The following is a 21,492-nucleotide window of genomic DNA, read 5'->3' on the forward strand; positions in this document are numbered from 1 at the left end:
AAGCTGCCCTAGTTCAGGGTAAATGACTTTGGAAGTTGATCTGGGTCAGAGCACATTACTTACGCAGCTGGTCTGCACTAACCTGTGCTGACAGAGGCTTTGGTGTGTGTGTGTGTGTGTGTGTGTGTGTGTGTGTGTGTGTGTGTGTGTGTGTGTGTGTGTGTGTGTGTGTGTGTGTGTGTGTGTGTCTAACAAGCAGCAAGGTAAATCGCAGCAGTAACTCCCTGTGATAGCACCAGTCTGGTGCAAATGTGCTTTGCCATTTGCCTCTGGTTCCTGAGGAGCCTGATCTCTTTTAATCCAGTGCAGCAAATCAGAGGCTTGTGTTTGGTGATGAAGTGGCTGCACATCCATCTTTAATACACAAAGTGTTCTGACCTTTCACATGGTTTGAGGTAAAAAATTGGAGCTTTAGAAGCATTTTAGTTGGTGTGCAACATGATGTCAACTCTGTCTTTATAGCACTGAATACATTAAAAAGGTAGAGTTGTACAGAAAGGACAGTTTAAGGAGGGAGACCTCGCCTGGTCGACTCACTGTAGGTAATAATCAGCAACCGGACAAATATTTGTCCTGCAAGCCCAAAAGAGGGCCCTCTAGCGCTCCGACAGCACCCAGTAGGGCACCTACATCTAATTAAAATCATTAATCATCTTTTGAATTTCCAGCACAAGGAGCCAATCCACTGCTGAGACTGAAACAGAAGAGAAGGGACCCGACGTCCTCCCACCTCAGTCTTCTAGTCTTACTTGTAGTATGTGCTAGTTACATGCTTTCGTTATAGTGATAATGGTGGTGGTTCATCTCTCAAAATTCATCGTCATTTTTTAAACATGTATTTTGTCAGTTGAAATTATGATTACTGCTGGCAGATTTGACCAGTTGTAGCTGGCTAGCAAATTATCAACTAGCGACTTTTTTAAAGATTCAGTTCAAATTTGATACACATTCAGAAAGAAACCTGGCTACTGTCTTTAGCTAACTCATTTTTAAAGAAGAATCTTGCAAAGCGGTCTTTAAGAAAGCAAGTTCGACATAAATGTTTGTTCATTATGTAAATATTAAATGTAAGTGGTCAGATGTACAGGCATCCTTTTGATGTGATGTTAGAACACATAAGTCACATGGGTTTGCATTTTTTTTTTATTGTACTTTACAATCATATTTTTGTTTAGAGAAGGAAATAAGTGCATTTTGAAATTCCTCTCACTTTGCATTAATAGATGAATGCTGGAAGAATACTGTAAGATTCATTAACAACTGCTGCAGTAACACTGAACAGTCTCCACACAACCACACACTTGAGTTGTGTTCATTTTCAGGGCATCTTGGAGGTTTGCCTAATGGAGCTTGTAAGCCAGTTAAGTCTGGGATGAATTAACTTATCTAGCATAGATTCAATCTGACAGTGTGTGCGCAAATGCGTGTTCATGCTCCTCTGTAAATCCCTCCTTTGATCTGTTTTATTTTCTTGTCTTTCTCTCTCTCCTAACCTCTGCTGCGTGTCCTCTCTGCACAACCTTCCCCGTTCCCCCGCTGCATCTCATCCACACTGACCTTTTTGCCTTCATGTTCTATTCATCAACATTTCTCTCTTCCTTATGCAATTTTAGCCTCATCTATGTTTAGTCTTTTTATCATTGTTTGGAAATGTGTCGTTATCACCCAACTTCAGTCAGATACCACCTAATGTTTCCTCATGTTTACCCCTTCCACCTTCTCTGGGTTTCCCAAGATCGTCTCCACTCTCATCAACACCTCCTCTGCATTTTCCCGACGCTTTATGCCTCGCCCTTTCTGACCTCTCTTCACACCTGTTGTTGTCTCACCTACCAATTAACACGTCTTCTGTGAACCGTGAACATCACAATTCTGTTCCTCTGTCCCACTTCCTGCTCTTTTCCTCAGATAAAAAGGAGAGGAAGTCTTTCATGTGACTGGCGTCCTATTGAGATAAAAGCCACACGCAGTGAGAAATCCATACTTATCTCAGTAAATAGAAAAAAAAGATGTTTGCTTTCAGCTTTGCTCTGACTCATCCAGTTCAGTTCCAGGTGAAGCCCATCCATGTGTAGTTAAGATACTACTGCGAAAAAGACTAGGAAAGCTAAATTTAGCCAGGCCTCAAATGGCAAAAATGACTCAACTATGAACAATTAACAAGACCACCTTCTTACTTATCTTAATTATTTTTATTATTTTAATACATTAATACACTTTGCATGATCTGGCAATCCAAAAGTTTTTCTTATCAATGGCTTGTTAATAATTAGTTTATAAAGTATTAGTAAATGATTTACTTTCATTGACAAAGCCATTAGTTTATGCATATATAACCTATATATATACATATATAACCTATATATATACATATATAACCTATATATATACATATATAACCTATATATATGCATATATAACCTATATATATATACATATATAACCTATATATATATATATATATATACATATATAACCTATATATATGCATATATAACCTATATATATACATATATAACCTATATATATATATATATATATATATATATATATATATACATATATAACCTATATATATGCATATATAACCTATATATACACATATATAACCTATATATATGCATATATAACCTATATATATGCATATATATATACATATATAACCTATATATATACATATATAACCTATATATATACATATATAACCTATATATATATACATATATAACCTATATATATATACATATATAACCTATATATATATATACATATATAACCTATATATATGCATATATAACCTATATATATACACATATATAACCTATATATATGCATATATAACCCATATATATATATATATATATATACATATATAACCTATATATATGCATATATAACCTATATATAAATATATAACCTATATATATATACATATATAACCTATATATACATATATAACCTATATATATACATATATAACCTATATATATGCATATATAACCTATATATATGCATATATATAACCTATATATATGCATATATAACCTATATATATATATACATATATAATCTATATATATGCATATATAACCTATATATATACACATATATAACCTATATATATGCATATATAACCTATATATATGCATATATAACCTATATATATATACATATATAACCTATATATACATATATAACCTATATATAAATATATAACCTATATATATACATATATAACCTATATATATGCATATATACAACCTATATATATGCATATATAACCTATATATATATATAGGTTATATATGCATATATATAGGTTATATAACCTATATATATGCATATATAACCTATACATATACATATATAACCTTTATATATACATATATAACCTATACATATGCATATATAACCTATATATATATACATATATAACCTATACATATACATATATAACCTATATATATGCATATATAACCTATATATATACATATATAACCTATATATATGCATATATAACCTATATATATATACATATATAACCTATATATATGCATATATAACCTATATATACATATATAACCCATATATATGCATATATATAACCTATATATATGCATATATAACCTATATATACATATATAATCTATATATATGCATATATAACCTATATATATACACATATATAACCTATATGTATGCATATATAACCTATATATATATATGCATTTATAACCTATATATATACATATATAACCTATATATACATATATAACCTATATATAAATATATAACCTATATATATACATATATAACCTATATATATGCATATACAACCTATATATATGCATATATAACCTATATATACACATATATAACCTATATATATACATATATAACCTATATATACACATATATAACCTATATATACATATATAACCTATATATATGCATATATAACCTATATATATACATATATAACCTATATATATATACACATATATTACCTATATATATGCATATATAACCTATATATATACATATATAACCTATATATATACACATATATAACCTATATATATGCATATATAACCTATGTATATATGCATATATAACCTATATATATATACATATATAACCTATATATACATATATAACCTATATATATAACCTATATATACATATATAACCTATATATATGCATATATACAACCTATATATATGCATATATAACCTATATATATATATATATAGGTTATATATGCATATATAGGTTATATAACCTATATATATGCATATATAACCTATACATATACATATATAACCTTTATATATACATATATAACCTACACATATGCATATATAACCTATATATATATACATATATAACCTATACATATACATATATAACCTATATATATGCATATATAACCTATATATATACATATATAACCTATATATATGCATATATAACCTATATATATACACATATAACCTATATATATGCATATATAACCTATATATACATATATAACCTATATATATGCATATATATAACCTATATATATGCATATATAACCTATATATATATATACATATATAATCTATATATATGCATATATAACCTATATATATACACATATATAACCTATATATATGCATATATAACCTATATATATATGCATATATAACCTATATATATACATATATAACCTATATATACATATATAACCTATATATAAATATATAACCTATACATATACATATATAACCTATATATATGCATATATACAACCTATATATATGCATATATAACCTATATATATATATATAGGTTATATATGCATATATATATGCATATATAACCTATATATACACATATATAACCTATATATATACATATGTAACCTATATATACACATATATAACCTATATATATACATATATAACCTATATATATGCATATATAACCTATATATATACATATATAACCTATATATATACACATATATAACCTATATATATGCATATATAACCTATATATATACATATATAACCTATATATATACATCTATATAACCTATATATATGCATATATAACCTATATATATGCATATATAACCTATATATGCATATATAACCTATACATATACATATATAACCTTTATATATACATATATAACCTATATATATACACATATATAACCTATATATATGCATATATAACCTATATATATACATATATAACCTATATATACATATATAACCTATATATATACACATATATAACCTATATATATGCATATATAACCTATATATATACATATATAACCTATATATACATATATAACCTATATATATATGCATATATACAACCTATATATATGCATATATAACCTATATATACACATATATAACCTATATATATACATATATAATCTATATATACACATATATAACCTATATATACATATATAACCTATATATATGTATATATATTCTATATATATATACATATATAACCTATATATATACACATATATAACCTATATATATATACACACATATATAACCTATATATATATACATATATAACCTATATATATGCATATATAACCTATATATATACATATATAACCTATATATATACACATATATAACCTATATATATGCATATATAACCTATATATATATACACATATATAACCTATATATATGCATATATAACCTATGTATATACACCTATATAACCTATATATATGCATATATAACCTATATATATATGCATATATAACCTATATATGCATATATAACCTATACATATACATATATAACCTTATATATACATATATAACCTATATATATACATATATAACCTATATATATGCATATATAACCTATATATATGCATATATAACCTATACATATACATATATAACCTATATATATACACATATATAACCTTTATATATGCATATATAACCTATACATATACATATATAACCTATATACTGTATATACATATACATTATAGGGTTTCCAACAGAAAAACAGTTAAGGCATCCACTTTAATAGGCTATGATATAAAAACACAAAAACATTTCTGCATGCAAAATTACTTTTACGATTAATCCATGTGCAGTAGGATTACTACAGTAACCTTTCAACCTCATTGAGAGTCACTTCAAGTACCCTTAAAGGAAATTCTTCTTTTATTTATCAAAGTCATGCAATGTGTAAATCACTTTGCATTCCCACTGTGTATGAAATCAAGTAAAATGTGTTTATATAGCCCAATATCACAAATTACACATTTGTCTCAGTGTGCTTTACAGACTGTACAGGATAAAACACCCTCTGTCCTTAGACCCTAGCACCGCGCAAGGAAGGACTTCGTAAAGGAACCTCACAATTAAAGGGGGAAAAATGGAAGAAACCTCAAAGAGAGACAGACGTGCAATAGATGTCGTGTGTACAGGATAAACAACAAATGAATCCATGTGCTACAGTATATTAATAAAGCTGTCTTGCCTTGCTGATCGCCCCCAGCACTGTTGGCAACAAGCAAGCCAATTAGCAAGGACAATTATAAGTGTGAATACATTGAAAAAAAACGTATGAACTTATTGTCCACCGAGCTAACAACCTAACCACTAACTGGCCGTTAGCAGTTAGCAGTTAGCTTGTGAGCTGTACGCTTACCAACCAGCCCTGCGAGTAGTCCTTACGTCACCAAGCTTCAACACATTTACTGCCTTAATGATGCTGTATGGCATTCTGTATAGTTTTATCTTTAGGTATATAAGGAATAGTTATAGAACATAATATAGTATAGTATAGTAATATAATATCAGAACACCCTGCTCTTGAGTGAATGGAGGCAACCCAGTAATTAACCAGGACCAATAGTCAGTATTGCTCAAACGTGGTTTAACATGATCCTGTATTTTTTGCATTTGTCCTATCTTTAACCTCAGAAATATTTTGGACGCCCTGTCACAGAGGTGTCCTGTCAGCGTCCTCACATGCTCAGCCATGATGTCAGTGGACTGACATTAAACTGTGCTGTGCCTCACCCAGAGGATTCATGACCTCACACCAGCCCCAGCACACATTCATGCACAATTGCACAGACATGGATCAATGGCTGTCTGTCTGTCTGTCTGTCTGTCTGTCTGTCTGTCTGTCTGTCTGTCACTCTTAAGCTTTGCTTTTCAATCCTCTTTATCCTCTTTATCTCCCTTTTCAAACACAGACCTACACACACATACACACATTAGGGACCAGTACGCTGCTAACCCAGGTTAATGAGACAGATGGCAGGGTGGGCTCCATGGTGGGGTGAGGGGGGGGGAATCAGTTGTTGTGACACTGGCTGCCATGGATGAAGGCTTTCTCGCCTATGCCCCTTAACTTCTGTTCTTCATTCTGCCATGGAAAGGGAAATGAGGAAAGCATGAGATAAGAGGGGAGATGACGTTAATGCAGAGTATAAATAAATGTGCAGCCCCTGACAAAATAAAAGAGAACAGAGAGAAAACCCCAAGAGAGACTGATAGGGATTCTACCCGTGGAAGGAAGAGCTATTGTTTTTTAATCTCACTGCACATTAAAGTGACTTTTTCTGCTCTAAGTATCTGTGGTGCTGATCTCCCTGCAGAAGGATAATTTACCACAGGGTGCACAGTTCCACCTCTGCCTGGAACACAATCATAGCGCTGATCTAACTGCTCCTGATAAGAATCACTCTACCAGCCGGCATATTGCACCAACACATCATTTTTTATATTTGTATCATCAAACAATCTCCTTCTTCCCTTCACATTTTCTTTTTATGCAATGTACTGCTGTGGACGAGGGCAGCAGCAAAACTTAGTTTAGCAACCTAAAAAAATCAATATCAGTATAAGTGTATTCTGTGTTTAGAATATTTTCTCCGCTTTACCTCGTGTCAGACAACTTTTTCAGACGGGGAACTGAAGCTGTTATATATGCTCTTTTTAAAGACTCCATTGACAAAAGCAGTAATTTTACCTTGCAGAACACATATATACGTATAGTTGCAGGACATCGATTTGGTTATTTAGTTTGTTATTGTGTAACTTTGGTGAATCCAAACTGACCCTTTAAAACACCAAAGTCACCAATAACACAAAGTTACTGATCGAAGCAGCTGCAGATCAGCAACTCCCGTGTTCTAGCAGGTAGAAGAATGTTACGGTGGAGAAATGGCAGAGCGTACAGCTCCAGCTGGATTTTGTCTAAAAGAGAAGAAAGGATATGAAGTTAGCTTATGCCGTACATTTTCAGTAACAATATATATATAAAAAATGAGCTGCCTGCTCCACGTACCATTTTCTTGGTGGGCCTGAGGCAGGTGTTGTATCAGCCTCATTGGCAACACAGTGAACAGAGAGAGAGAGAGAGAGAGAGAGAGAGAGAGAGAGAGAGAGAGAGAGAGAGAGAGAGAGAGAGAGAGAGAGAGAGAGAGAGAGAGAGAGAGAGAGAGAGAGAAAAAGAGAGAGAGAATGCCTTCCTACTGCCTATATCTTGTGGTTTTGGCAAAATTCACCCATTCCTGTGAAATGAGATTAGACGGAACAGTGTTTGTCATTTCTGCTTCTTAGCTTTGATCCATTTTTCAGTCAGGCAGACAGGAGATACACCTCAGGGGTCCGGCGTGGCTGATGGACTGCCAACACCTCAGAAATCTCTGACGAGTGCCAGTACCCAATCGGCATTCACAACAGGGGTGGGTCTCAGCCCACCACCCTCTATTCTTACATCCTTGCATTTGGCTCGCACAGTATTTTTAGTCTTAGTGGTTTTATCAGAGCATATGGTCATCTTTACAATCTGCAGTCACTCAAGACAATGTCAGACTTGATATTTGAATAAATTAAATTGTGTTTTCTTATTTTGTGGACACATTTTTGATGAACAATGTTACTACATAATAAAAGCCATCCCATGTTTCAGCATTTAAATGCTTTAAATGTGAAGCTGCAGCAGAATTAACTGTGTTGTTAGCATTAGCAGTAACACAACTCTGATATGTCTGTGTGCGGGTGAAGGGTTAAAACAACTATCAACAGTGATGCTTTATTACATACATGCATCACTGTTGTGTGTCTGAGGAATCCAGCGCAGAAGGCGGACTCCGCCACCAACAATATAATCTACGATATATAATTAAAGAATTTAAATAAATTGACTGGCTATTGCTGAAATAATTACGACCATAAGTGATATCAAAAACTGGATGGAACCACATTTAATTAAGTTTTTGAGTTTATTTGATCCATACAAATAAACTTCAATCTTAATCCAACAATCGGGCGCACACAGATCAATAGTACACTAAGGCTGCACAATATGAGGAGAATATGCGATATGCGTTAATGTTGATGAATATTGCGAAAATTATGCAAAACAGATATTAAAGTCTACTCAGTTCTGCATTTCTGCTGCTTTCAGTATACTTCTAAAATACAACAAATTGCTTATTAAATTAAAATAACGATTTTACCAACATTATTTTATTTAACATTGAACTCAACACAAAAGGAATGATAGTTGCATTTTAAACTGATACTATCTTTCTTTTTTCTCTTTTTCAACTAGTGGCAAAAAATCCCTGAGCATCTGGATGTATATATATATATATATATATATATATATATATATATATATATATATATATATATATATATATAAACAGTATATATATATATACAGTGTAAAAATGTAAATGTAAAAACTTTACATAAAGCTATTTTGTGTAACACGCACACAATAACATAAAAAACGGAATGATAGATACACGGTGAGACATTAAACCGCTTGCAGTTCAATTGAAGCAGCTTTTTAAGGGATGTAACAGAGCAGCTCTGGAAAAGGGGGGGCGTACAATTGGACAGGATAAAAATAGTGGAAAGAACTAAATAAAGGTGAATGCAGAAAAGAGAGTGATTAGAGGTGTTGCAATACAATGATGAAGAGGTTTTGCTTCTGTATGATGGAATAAATCTATACTCCTAAGACTATTGTAATACTGCAAACAAATGTTTGGGCGCCAGCACAGATCCTCAGCAGGCTAAAAATGGATTACGATGTGCAATCACACTTTGCTCAACGAGGGCATCGCTGTGCTTCCATGTGACATTGTTATCTGTGTGCATGTGTAAGCTTTTGCACACGCCTCCCTTTTAGTAGATGCAGTAAGACCTGTGTGAAGTGCCCTTGTGAATGCATCTGTGTTTGCATTTATCCACCGAGATCGTGTTCTTTTCTCAGTCGTCTTTCTTCATCACGTCTCCTGTTAGCATCCATTCCATGCAGGCAAAATCCTGGTGAAAAGCACATGTGAGTAAAGGTGATGGTGATCCTGTTGAACTCAGACAGGTGCCGTGCCGTCCCTATCATCCATTAGCCCAGACCTCATATAAGCGCTGCTTTGCGGAGATTGAGGTCGCTGTAGATGATAACAGATAATGGATAATAGTGACAGCGAGGCATCTCTCTGTACTTTACACATGAATAACCGTCTCAATCTTGTCAGAAGCATTACGTCTTATGGCTGCAGAGCTGCACTTCACAGAAATTGTCCCGCAGTTGGTCTGTACAATACAAGAGCTGCAGGGTGCTTTTGTTTAATTAGATGCCAAAGAAAGACTCTCATGACTGCTAAATAATTTACTTATGAGTGATGACTTTTCTTGCCCTTTAAGGTTTATTACTCATTACACAGTGGCAGGCTTTTCACTCCACCTTTGAGTGTGGCCTTTTGGAACAGATAATGACTTTTACCCTCAGACACGGTCAGTACGATTCGAGGCTAGGACATTTCTTCTTCACATAGTCAAATCATGTCGGTAAACTATGAATTGTCGGCCATACATAACAAAGGACTAACTTATTGGTTTCAATCTTACATATCTGGTAAAAAATCATGAATGATTACGTATCTGAAGTTCTTTGGTATTGCACAAGGAAGCTGTCTTGGTCCCCTGTTGTTTTCCTTATATGTGCTTCTATTAGGTTACATCATCAACGAGTTCAAGACACATTTCCATAGCTAGTCAGATGAAACACAATGTTACATTTCTGTTGAGCCAACTACCAAATGCCCTTGTTGCTTCTGACTGCCTGTTTGGCCTTGATAAAACAATGGGTAAAACATAAATAGTGCTGCCAGGACCACCTGAGAAATGATGCCAAAGTTAGGCCGGACTTAACCAATCAGGACGCTGCCAGACTTTAAACAAAGACTAACACATTACTCCTGCTTTAGCATAGACTGGCTCCCCATTCATTTTAGAAATAGATTTTAAGGTCCCGTTACTCACACACAAAGCCCTTAATTATATAGCACCTTCTTACATTCCAGACAATTTATCAACCAACAAGAGCCGCTTTGGTGCTCTGATGCTGGTATTTTAAGTGTTCCCACAGTAGCCCACTAAGCGAGTGGAGGAAGTGCTTTGAGCTTCTACACTCCAGGACTATACAACACTCTGCCCAGTTGCATTAGATATGCAAGCTCTGACATTTTTAAAGAATCAGCTGAAGACAAGCAGGGCTTTAGTTAATCTAGTTTGTTTTTATCTTGTTCTACTTTCCATATTTGCTCTTTTCATTAGGAACTTATGAACTTATTATTTTTTGTATTCTTTTTCTAATGCGTTATTGCAACTTGTGTATATGACAGGTGCTATATAAATAAAATGATTAGTGTTATTATTGTTATTAATAAAGATATGTTAAGCTATATAAACATGTTGAAACCACAATCGTGTAGTGGTACTCCATTGGGTAGTTGTGTTTTTAGCAGCTTTGGTACATTTTTTGTAAGGGCAGAGTCAAGCATACATTATATTTCTATTTGTTTCGATGTTTCTGTCATCTTCTAATTTGTTTGCCACTTTATTTTATCACTAATGCGGCCTGAACAGAGTCAGTTGCTATTTGCAAGGAGGGGAAACTAATGGAAGCAATCTGCATCTCGCGGCTCTGCTGCAGTGCCATCGTTCAGGCTTATTCCGAGATGCTACATTTGTCCTTGCGGTTTTATTGACATCATTACACACGATGATGGCACAGCGGCCTGTTTGTCTTCTGCTTCGTGGCTTTAATGTACAGGAAACACTCTAGTGAAGCTGCTTTTACGCAGTAATTAAATCGTACACATTCACGACTAACTTTAAAAGAGCTCGTTGAGAACATAGTCGTAGAGAACGAGCATCTCCTCCTGCCTTTCTTCCCCCAGCTTCTGAATTTGCATATCTACTGATTTATACATTAAATAAATATATAAATATAAAATCTTCTTCTTTAATAGTGTTCCTCCAGTCATTCTTGCTCTCTTTATTCCCTGACTCCCACTGCTCCTCTGTCATCTCCACTATCCTGTTCATTCATCTCAACGCTGTGAGTGAAACAACCCCCTTCGTTGTCTTCTAATTGACACATCCTCATAGAAAGGGCCACTCTGAATGCACTCTCACATTTGACTAATACCCACTGACACAAATCGAGATCTGATTACTTACACACACAGAGCACAATCCTCCAGCTTCCTTGTGCGGACGAAAATATACTTGTGACGTTGTTTGTGCAAGCACGCAGAGTTAATCAGGTCTCATGTGTGTATTAATATTTCAGTCCTTCACTCATTTCTCTTGTTCTGCTCCTAAATCATGCACGCGAGTACGCATGTAATACATGATTACACAATTGTTTGTGTTTTTCAAATCTTGAAGCTCATCCTGCTATTTCTAGATATCATCCTGGACTTCATTCTGCTTTGTCAGACTGTAGACTGGAGGAGCAGTTTAATTTATAGGAACTATAATCCGCTCGTCCCTAAACCGCAGCGACAACCTCGTCATATTTAACTCTGAGTCCTCGGCAGAGGCAGGGAGCGGGAGACACTGCAGTGCAGAGAGATAATTTAGGAATGTTGGTTGAAATAATGCACTACATGATTCAAATGAATATCATCCAAGCATGAATAATTAATTCCTGCAGTATTACCCCCCAACCCCATCACTGATCTTTCTTCCTCATACTGTTCCTCTCTTTCTTTCTTTGCTCTTCAACTTTCCGATTGTATTCTCATACTCTCACTCGTTCACTCTCACAGACTCTCCTGCTCTTATCTCTAACGGCACAGGTTCGGTTTCAGAAGGGATCGTGGGGGGGGGGGGGGGTAATGTTACTGCAGATTGTTATGAAAATATCATTTAAATTAATAAAACTCAGTCAGTCTTTTGCTTTAACTCAAGTGAGCGAAGTGTAATAACCTTTTAGCTGTGATTCAACACAGAGTGACAAAGTTCTATTAACTTGTGTTGTGTGGTTGATAAATGGAAACAGACTCATGTTTACTATGTGAGACACTCGTTTAGATTTTAAATATCAGCATCGATTATGTTGAATCAACTCGCTTGTTATCGTTGAATCAGTGGATAGATTTGTCAGTTTCAAAGCAGGTGCATTTAAATGACCCATTCACTATAATCAGTCTTGTAACTTGGATTGATGAATTGATTAAATTACTTTTTATGTAACGCATCAAATTAAGTTATTTAAAAAAAAATATATATATATCCAGTTTATTGTAATAATAGAGTGTACTTCACAGCATGCATTGCATTTGTGATAAAAACCTAAATTGTTCTTTTTTTCTAATGTAAAGACAATTACATGATGGATTCTTGTTGCAAACCAAGATGCGTCCACTTCAACCACACCCAGCATTCTTTTCATATTAGTTATTCAATCTGTGGGTGCTTTTAAAGACAGCTGTGCCACTAAGATGACGTAGCTGTGCCACTAAGATGACGTTGCTGTGTCACTAAGATGACGTAGCTGTGCCACTAAGATGACGTAGCTGTGCCACTAAGATGACGTAGCTGTGTCACTAAGATGACGTAGCTGTGTCACTAAGATGACGTAGCTGTGTCACTCTGTAATATTCACAAAGGAAATAAATAGTTTGCCATTTTGGGAACTGGCTGATTCTCTTTCTTGCCACGAATTAGATGAGATTGATATAACTCTCTTTCTTGTTTACGATAAACATGCAGTTTTATGTGCAGTGTCATTTGATCTTCATCCCCTCAGAGCCTCAAAGATTAGAATTAGGGGGAAAAAGCTCGCCTGGCTCCGTCCATAAAGTAACAAAATGTGCCAGCATCTCTAAATCTCACTATCTCGCACATTAGGGGACTTACATAAAAACTCTATAGCACATGGTCCAAAGTGCATTTAGAGCATCTCCAACTCCACTTCTGCTTGTTAAGCAGAGAACAATCTGGGCAAAAATAATGGATAAGGGGCAAAGGGGTCGTATTTAGAAAATGACAACAGCATCAGTCCGAAACTGGCAATGACAGTTGCGCTGTGCGCCGCTGTAAGATAGGGTCCTGTATCTTGATTGTTGTAAAAGCTTCATATTTAAAGGACAGACATGAGAGGGTTATCTATATTATCATCTAACTCTCAGCAAGAAAGTAAACAAGCATATTTCTCAACATGTCAAACTATTGCTAAACAAACCCAATTAGCAACAAGTTTCACAAAAAGATTCTCTAACTTTGAGTACATTTTATTTACAGCCCAATATCACAAATCACAGATTTCCCTCAGGGGATTACACTCTGGATAGCATACGACAGTTTGTGTCCTTAGACCGTCGATTCAGATCAGGAGAAGCTGAAACTGAAACTGTAGAAGTGGTATTGACGGGTGTGTTGACGGGTGTGTTGGTTTTGAAAGCTGTGGGGAACTTTTAGACTGACGAACTTTAGAGGCCGATCAAAGATTCACAGAATTATCATCACATTGAATAACAGTAATGGACAAAAGGGGCGTAGTATGCTTCCAAACAGCCCAACAGCCTTTGCTTTCCAGCTTTGCCCGCTGCAAAGTGTTCATGAGTGGCAGCACACTACCATCATCGCACATTTTGTGGTACGCACATACTCAAACCCTGCTCAGTCGGGCTGTCCCCATGGAAACCGCCTCTATGCTGTCTTTAATTAGCCCAAAAATGGTTGTCCGCACTGTGACGGTGCACCAACATCTCTGATTTGAAGTTACTGATTAAACCCCCTTAGCTTTGATTTCATGTTCGTATTAGTGTTTCGTGGGTTGCCATGGAACACCCAGTAGGGTTGCGTTTCACTAATGGAAGAAAGCACTCAGCTGGGCACGCACTTCACAGCACTGCTGCACTGACTGGGCCTCTGCAAGCTATTAACACATTTGACTATGTTGGACCCACTTGAAAAAGCTCAGAAGCATGAGACTTGACTGAAACATGATGATTTTTATCTCTTTGTCTCTCTCCGCACGTCTTTCTTTCTCTGGTTCTCTTTCTTCCACTTCTTCCTGCTTCTCCTCCACACAAAGCAACGCTTCACACATTGTCACTGACGGGGATAAATGAGGGATTATGTCAAATATGGAAAGAGGAAGAACAAGGTTTATGGGTTTTGTGGAACACGGTCAACGTTAAAGTGGGTCCCTCTGGTGTCACAGCAGAGCATGGAAACTGTCAGGATGATTTAAGATTAAGCATATTTCTGTCATAGATAGTTATTCATGAGGGAGCTAAATCTTTGCCTGTGCCAGGGTCTTTGAGTGCTGTAGGCTCTCGTGTAGATGAGTCTCACAGTTGCAGTCCATTAAGGGACCGTCAGTCTGAAGAGGCACCGCTGTTCAGACTCACAGGGAGTAAATGAAGCACAATCACCTGGCAAAAACCCCCTCCCACAAGTCTGATGCTCCTCTCAAAGAGATACATACATGCAGCCACCCTCATTGGCGAGCACGACAACAATGGCTGCTGTTTTTGATCACAGAAACTTTGCAGACTGCAGTGACTTTACAACTATGTCTCTATGTGAGCAACCAGGGAGCGCATGCTTAATAAAACTGATGATGATTAAGACTAATTAGATTCATTTGCACTGTGAGCTCTGACATCATTAGTAATGCTAAGAACTCTGAGCAGCACAGGGTCAGTCCGGCTCGACTTTTATCATCACGGTCAAATAACTCCTCTGTGAAGAGCTGTAAAATGTTAAAACTTGAAACTCTGAGTTTATTGTCTGTGAGCTACCTGTGGTAAATACGTTATAGTATATAATCATAGAATGTATATACAAATTGGACGCAGTCACTGTGACGTCACTCATTGGTTTGTGGATCACCATTTTGAAGCCTCCAGTAGCTACTGGCATTTTGGCCGACACCATCTTGGTTTTTTGGAGCCAGAAGTGAGCACATTTGGAGCTGAGGAAGAGCGAGGCCAGTTAACTTACCAGCTAACGCAAGGGCTTTTGAGCTAGCTTGGTTAGCAAGATGCATCCATAATTCACGTTAACTGTGGTTATTAATTGGGATGATCTTTTTGGCAAGCGTAAAAAGCGACCTGTCAATCCCAAGGTTGCCACGCCCTAAAGCATTCCCTGCTTTATCGTCTATTTTACTCTAATGAGACCATAATTTACTAAATGAATGTCATGCTGTTTTGAAGACTTGAAATTAGCAATTGAGACCATAAACTCATTAGGAAAATGTTTAATAAACTAAATTAAGGTAATAAATCAAGTGAGAAGTAGGGTCATTTTCTTATAGACTTCTATACAATCTAATTCACCCCCTGCTGGCCATGAGAAATAATGCAGGTTTAGGCCTCTTAGACTGTAAATGGTTGCCCCTTGTATATAATCTGTTTACTTATTTATTTTGAATATATGATTGGTTCCAGCGTCTGCTTAATTTCAGTGCTAATTATTTCTGCCTGTGCCGTTATTAATAATATACTTTAAAGATCTGCAATGTATTTATAATGTAATGCACCATTTAGGATTAGCAAACAAGACTGTGTCTACAGCAGTGCTAGCAGCTCTTTGTGCGTAGGCACAATGGTGCTTTGAGCTAAATTATAATTCACCATTAGGGAGCAATGATAGTTTTCACCAAATTTCATGACATTCCCATCCCACCATTTTTAGCCATGCATATACCAAAAATATTCTATAAAATCCTGTGAAGATAGGATAAGCAGCTGGGACCTTCAACACACTTTTATTCATGTACGGTTTCATTAATCAAATCACTGAATATCCAGTAGCTTCATCGGTACCTGTGCTGGAGCCTACCTTGACATTTGACCTCTCTGTGTGTAAGGGTGTGGTTGAGTGTTGTTGCAGTGGTGTATGGGAGCATGACCGCAATAAAATAGTACAATAACTTCATTGTACCAGATGTACCATGTGTTTTGTGTGTACGTCAAAAATGTGACACTAAAATTCCATTTCAGGTTTTTAAGCACCAGTTCTGTGTTTTCTTTGTGTGCACAGATTCTTGTTGGAGAGCTGTGTGCATTCTTCACCAAGGCAGAGGGAACACAGGAGAAGACCATTGTCACCGCAGACTGCTGCTACTTCAACCCCCTACTGAGACGCATAATACGCTTCCTAGGTGAACACGCCGTTTTGCATTACACAGCCCCTCTGCTCTTTACAGGCCTGTGAAAGGATATTTTCTGTGCCGAGGTGTGCGGTTTTGGCAGAAACATACCAAATCAAAAAGATCAAAACAACCTAAAAGAAAAGGTTGACTTGTAAGAACCTGACCTGCTACACTTGAGAGTTTGTCAACCACAGCTCGTGCATGGAGCTGTTAATTGGATGATGAACTGCGATATAATCTTTGAGGTAAGATATTCAGGATCATGGCAGCAAGACACTTGTGAATAATAAGCAGCCTACAAATTTGCATCTTGAGCTGAATCAGCTGAGGTGGAGGCTTATTGTTGCAATTTCACACCTCAGCTGATAATAATGTGTTGGGGCTATTTTAGGAAGACAAACTTATTATCACCCCTTATATCTCATACTGTAACGCGTGTTGAAATCGTTTAAACAGCTAATGTGCTTTTCTTCATCTTCTCATACTTCTTTAACTTTGTTCTTATTTTTTTGTTTTATACCACTTCTGTTTCGCCTTTTCCACAAATTGTACAACCCCACCCCAACTCTTCTTCATATTCTTCTCCTACCCAGGTGTCTATGCCTTCGGCCTGTTCACCACCACCATCTTTGTCAATGCTGGCCAGGTGGTGACAGGAAACCAGACACCTCACTTCCTGTCTGCCTGCCGACCAAACTACACAGCGTTAGGATGCCAGTCCACCATGCAGTACATCGCAGAGCGCCGTGCCTGCACGGGCAACCCGTTGGTTGTCATGTCTGCGCGGAAATCTTTCCCGTCCAAGGACGCAGCGCTCAGCATCTACTCTGCAGTGTACACAGTGGTAGGTTGCAGCTTGCTGGAGGCGATACTTTGTGCTTCTGTTAACGTATGCTGAGTTAAAACCTTGCTCACTCAATTAAACAGGACAATACTGTACTGATGTGTTACAGTTAGTTAGCTTATGATAAAGACATGCCTGCAAAAAACGTTGTCAAATGTTTTGTTGTCATATTTGTCACACAGAGTGTAGTATTGATCATCTCATAATAAGCGAATTAAAGTATTTTCCAAAATTAAGAATTTTGCTTTTAAAGGGAGAAAAAGGGAAGTGAAGTTTTTATTGGGTCAAAGTGGACTAAGTGGTCTTAATTAGTGCCAACTAGATCAAGTACATGTCTGCGACCACCCTCATCTTTGCATATACTTAATTTACATTTCACTGCCTTTTTAAATTCCATTCGTGTACAGTCCGAACACATCTTTGCCATATTTAAAAAAAACTGAGCAGGTTGTAATAATGCATACATTGTGTGTGTTCTATTTGTCCGTTGTTTGTTGTACCCTCCTTTATGTCTCTCTGCAGATGTACGTGACACTGGTGTTCAAGACCAAAGGCACGCGGTTGACCAAGCCCACCATCAGCCTCACCCTCTTCTGCCTGGCCTTGCTAGTGGGCGTGGTCAGAGTGGCTGAGTACCGCAACCACTGGGCCGACGTCCTGGCAGGATTCTTCACCGGGGGCGCCATCGCTGTGTTTCTGGTGAGAGACTAGAAAGAAAGACATGTTTTGAGTGTTTCCTTTACATATTTTACACATGAAGACGGGTTTATGTTTACGTCACAAAAACTACTACTCAACCTATGAAAACAGTTGTAAAATGTCCAAAGAAGGGAGCCTTGTAATGTCTGAGGAGCTTTCCTTTCTCACACCACAAATGTAGTTTGCTGTGTCAGATTTACCACTCGCAATTCTTGGTCATTTTTAACAGTGGGTCGACCTGGAATTATTTGGCTGAAATGACACCTGTCGCTAGCAGATTTTACCATCAAACAACACGCTTAGAGATGTCTCTCTCCAAGCCAAAGAGTTGATTCTGAAAATCGTCACTTCCAGAGCGAATGGACGGACACATATTGATTTACTTTGCCAGCCCAACAAGTAATAAACTGGTGTGTTCATCGTGCAACAAATGTATTTCCGTGATGAAAAAATACAACTTGAAGAGGCACTACAAGTCAAGTCACGGCTCATTTTCTGCCAGATGTCCCGTGGTACAGGGACCGTAAGCCTCATTTAACGGAGTCAAGTGGCTTTGGGTCGCTTTTGCACGGAACAAGAGAGCCACGATAGCAGCCCTGCTTTGTGTTAGTCCTCTCCTCTCCTCCGCTGTGTCTGACTGACTGAGCCCCGCGAAGCACAGGACAGAATGCGCAAAGTAACACAGTAAACACGGAAACGTGCACATAAACAAGATACATATCATTTAATAAAATAGCACCTGTTCAATGTGAAAACTGAGTTCTGAATATAAAAAAAACCCTCAAAAGTGTCATTTCTCTCACTGACTCTGAAACTGAAACTCAAACAGGCTCAACATGACAGAAGTTTGATATGTTTGTAGTTCTATAGGAGTACATCACCTGACTTAATGTGATGCATTCTTAGTGTAAATGCAAAGACACATCTGCTTTATGATTCAAACAAGCCTACTTACTGTTAAATTGTAAACATGTATAAGATATGTATGTTATTGTGAGTCTGATGCTACTGTTTTACTATGTTCTATTTGCATTTAGTATTTCATTTTATGGATATGGACTTGTTTTCAAAGCACCTTATGTATGATTGGAAGTGTTGAGGATATTATAAACAGTGCTACTTACTGGTAATGTGGTGAATACTGTTTTATTATATTCATCTTTCTTTCTACATTAGTGGACATGGACCTGTTGGGAAACAACTCTTGTCTCCTTGGTTTTCAAGATGCAACATTTTGCACTTTTTTGTGAAGCCTTGTAGCCATAGCTTTCCTACTGTGTTGAATGGACTGGTTGCTTTCTGTAATGAATTAAGGTGATACAAGTGAAAAAAGGGGATGCACGTGACTAGTTAACTTCATGTATTAGTAACTATTAACACTACTGTAAGTAAGAGTTATTTGTAGTGATTCATTGACAAAGTATTGTGTGGCCCACAAACCCCCAGTGATTTTCCTATTCGGCCCACTTGCTAATGAAGTTGAATAGCCCTGCAGTAGGTAGTACCTTATGAATCAGGCTTGTGTTTGTTTCTTCTAGGCTAAAATAAAAGAAACCGGCTTCCAAACTCTTGAGATACCAGTTTGTCCCTAAAAGAGCCTCATGCTTTTGACATGTGAAGAAATCCAAAGCTTGACACGCATGTTGTGCCTAGTTACGTTTGTTGACCTATGATCGGACTATCACAGTGGGTGGCAGGGTTTAGCGTAGGGTCGGTTGTTGTCATACTTTTCATTCTTCTCTCTAACCCTAACCTGTCCTCTATCTCCAGGTAACTTGTGTGATAAACAATTTCCAGCAGATGCTGCCGAGTCCTCCTGTACTACGACCCCAACGCCCCGAGTCCATGCTGGGCATGCCAATGGTGACGCTGCCCTGTGTGGAGAGTCCACTCGAAAAGTTAAGTGGCCCTCAGGTAAGGGGCGGGGGTGGGTGCGAGGCACGCCTGCGCTCACAAAAGAGGGGATGAGATACACACCCCTTGTCTCTTACCTGAATCCTTTGACCTCCTCTTTCCTCAAGAAAAGAACAAATCCCCACACATGCATGCTCCAAACACCACATGCACCCTCCGTACCAACAAAAACATCCAAGTGAATCCTTTAAATCTCTAAGCCTGCTTGTAGGCTGATAAGAACGCAGCTGAGATTTGTTCTACCGGTGTGAAATGAGCCGCAGTTTTATTTCAACCAGAAGAGGGAACAAATTCCAGTGTGAATGTTTGCATTTTTCCTTCTTATCAGGGATTTAGAGAGTCACTTATCTCTTTTCGGTGAGTCAGCAGTTTGGCTGACACACTGGAGGTGTAATTTACCATTCTGATTTAATGTAAAGCATTTAGCTGGAGGAGTTCAGCTGAAGGTCTACTCAGCAGTTCAACAGTGCTTTTCTAAAGATAGGGGCTCCGTTCCAAATACTTCTTACTTTTAGTATGTACTGCAACTGCCCTTACAAAGTACGTAC

The 21,492-nt window shown here is 36.5% G+C and overlaps 1 protein-coding gene across 4 annotated transcripts in view; it reads left to right on the forward strand.

Moving 5' to 3' along the window:
• plppr2a (phospholipid phosphatase related 2a) overlaps window positions 1-21,492 on the forward strand; it is a 59,108-nt gene that overhangs the window by 32,602 nt on the left and 5,014 nt on the right. For 2 of the 4 annotated variants that reach the window (XM_029437701.1, XM_029437699.1), the window contains exons 4-7: window positions 17,376-17,496; window positions 18,081-18,331; window positions 18,854-19,030; window positions 20,801-20,928. In XM_029437701.1, the coding sequence (XP_029293561.1) occupies window positions 17,376-17,496; window positions 18,081-18,331; window positions 18,854-19,030; window positions 20,801-20,928 (677 nt within the window). Of the gene's footprint in view, window positions 1-17,375; window positions 17,497-18,080; window positions 18,332-18,853; window positions 19,031-20,800; window positions 20,945-21,492 lie in introns of all 4 variants that reach the window. The other 2 variants (XM_029437700.1, XM_029437702.1) reach the window with 1 other exon arrangement.

Source organism: Cottoperca gobio, chromosome 8 (assembly GCF_900634415.1).
Source record: "Cottoperca gobio chromosome 8, fCotGob3.1, whole genome shotgun sequence".
NCBI lineage: Eukaryota > Metazoa > Chordata > Actinopteri > Perciformes > Bovichtidae > Cottoperca > Cottoperca gobio.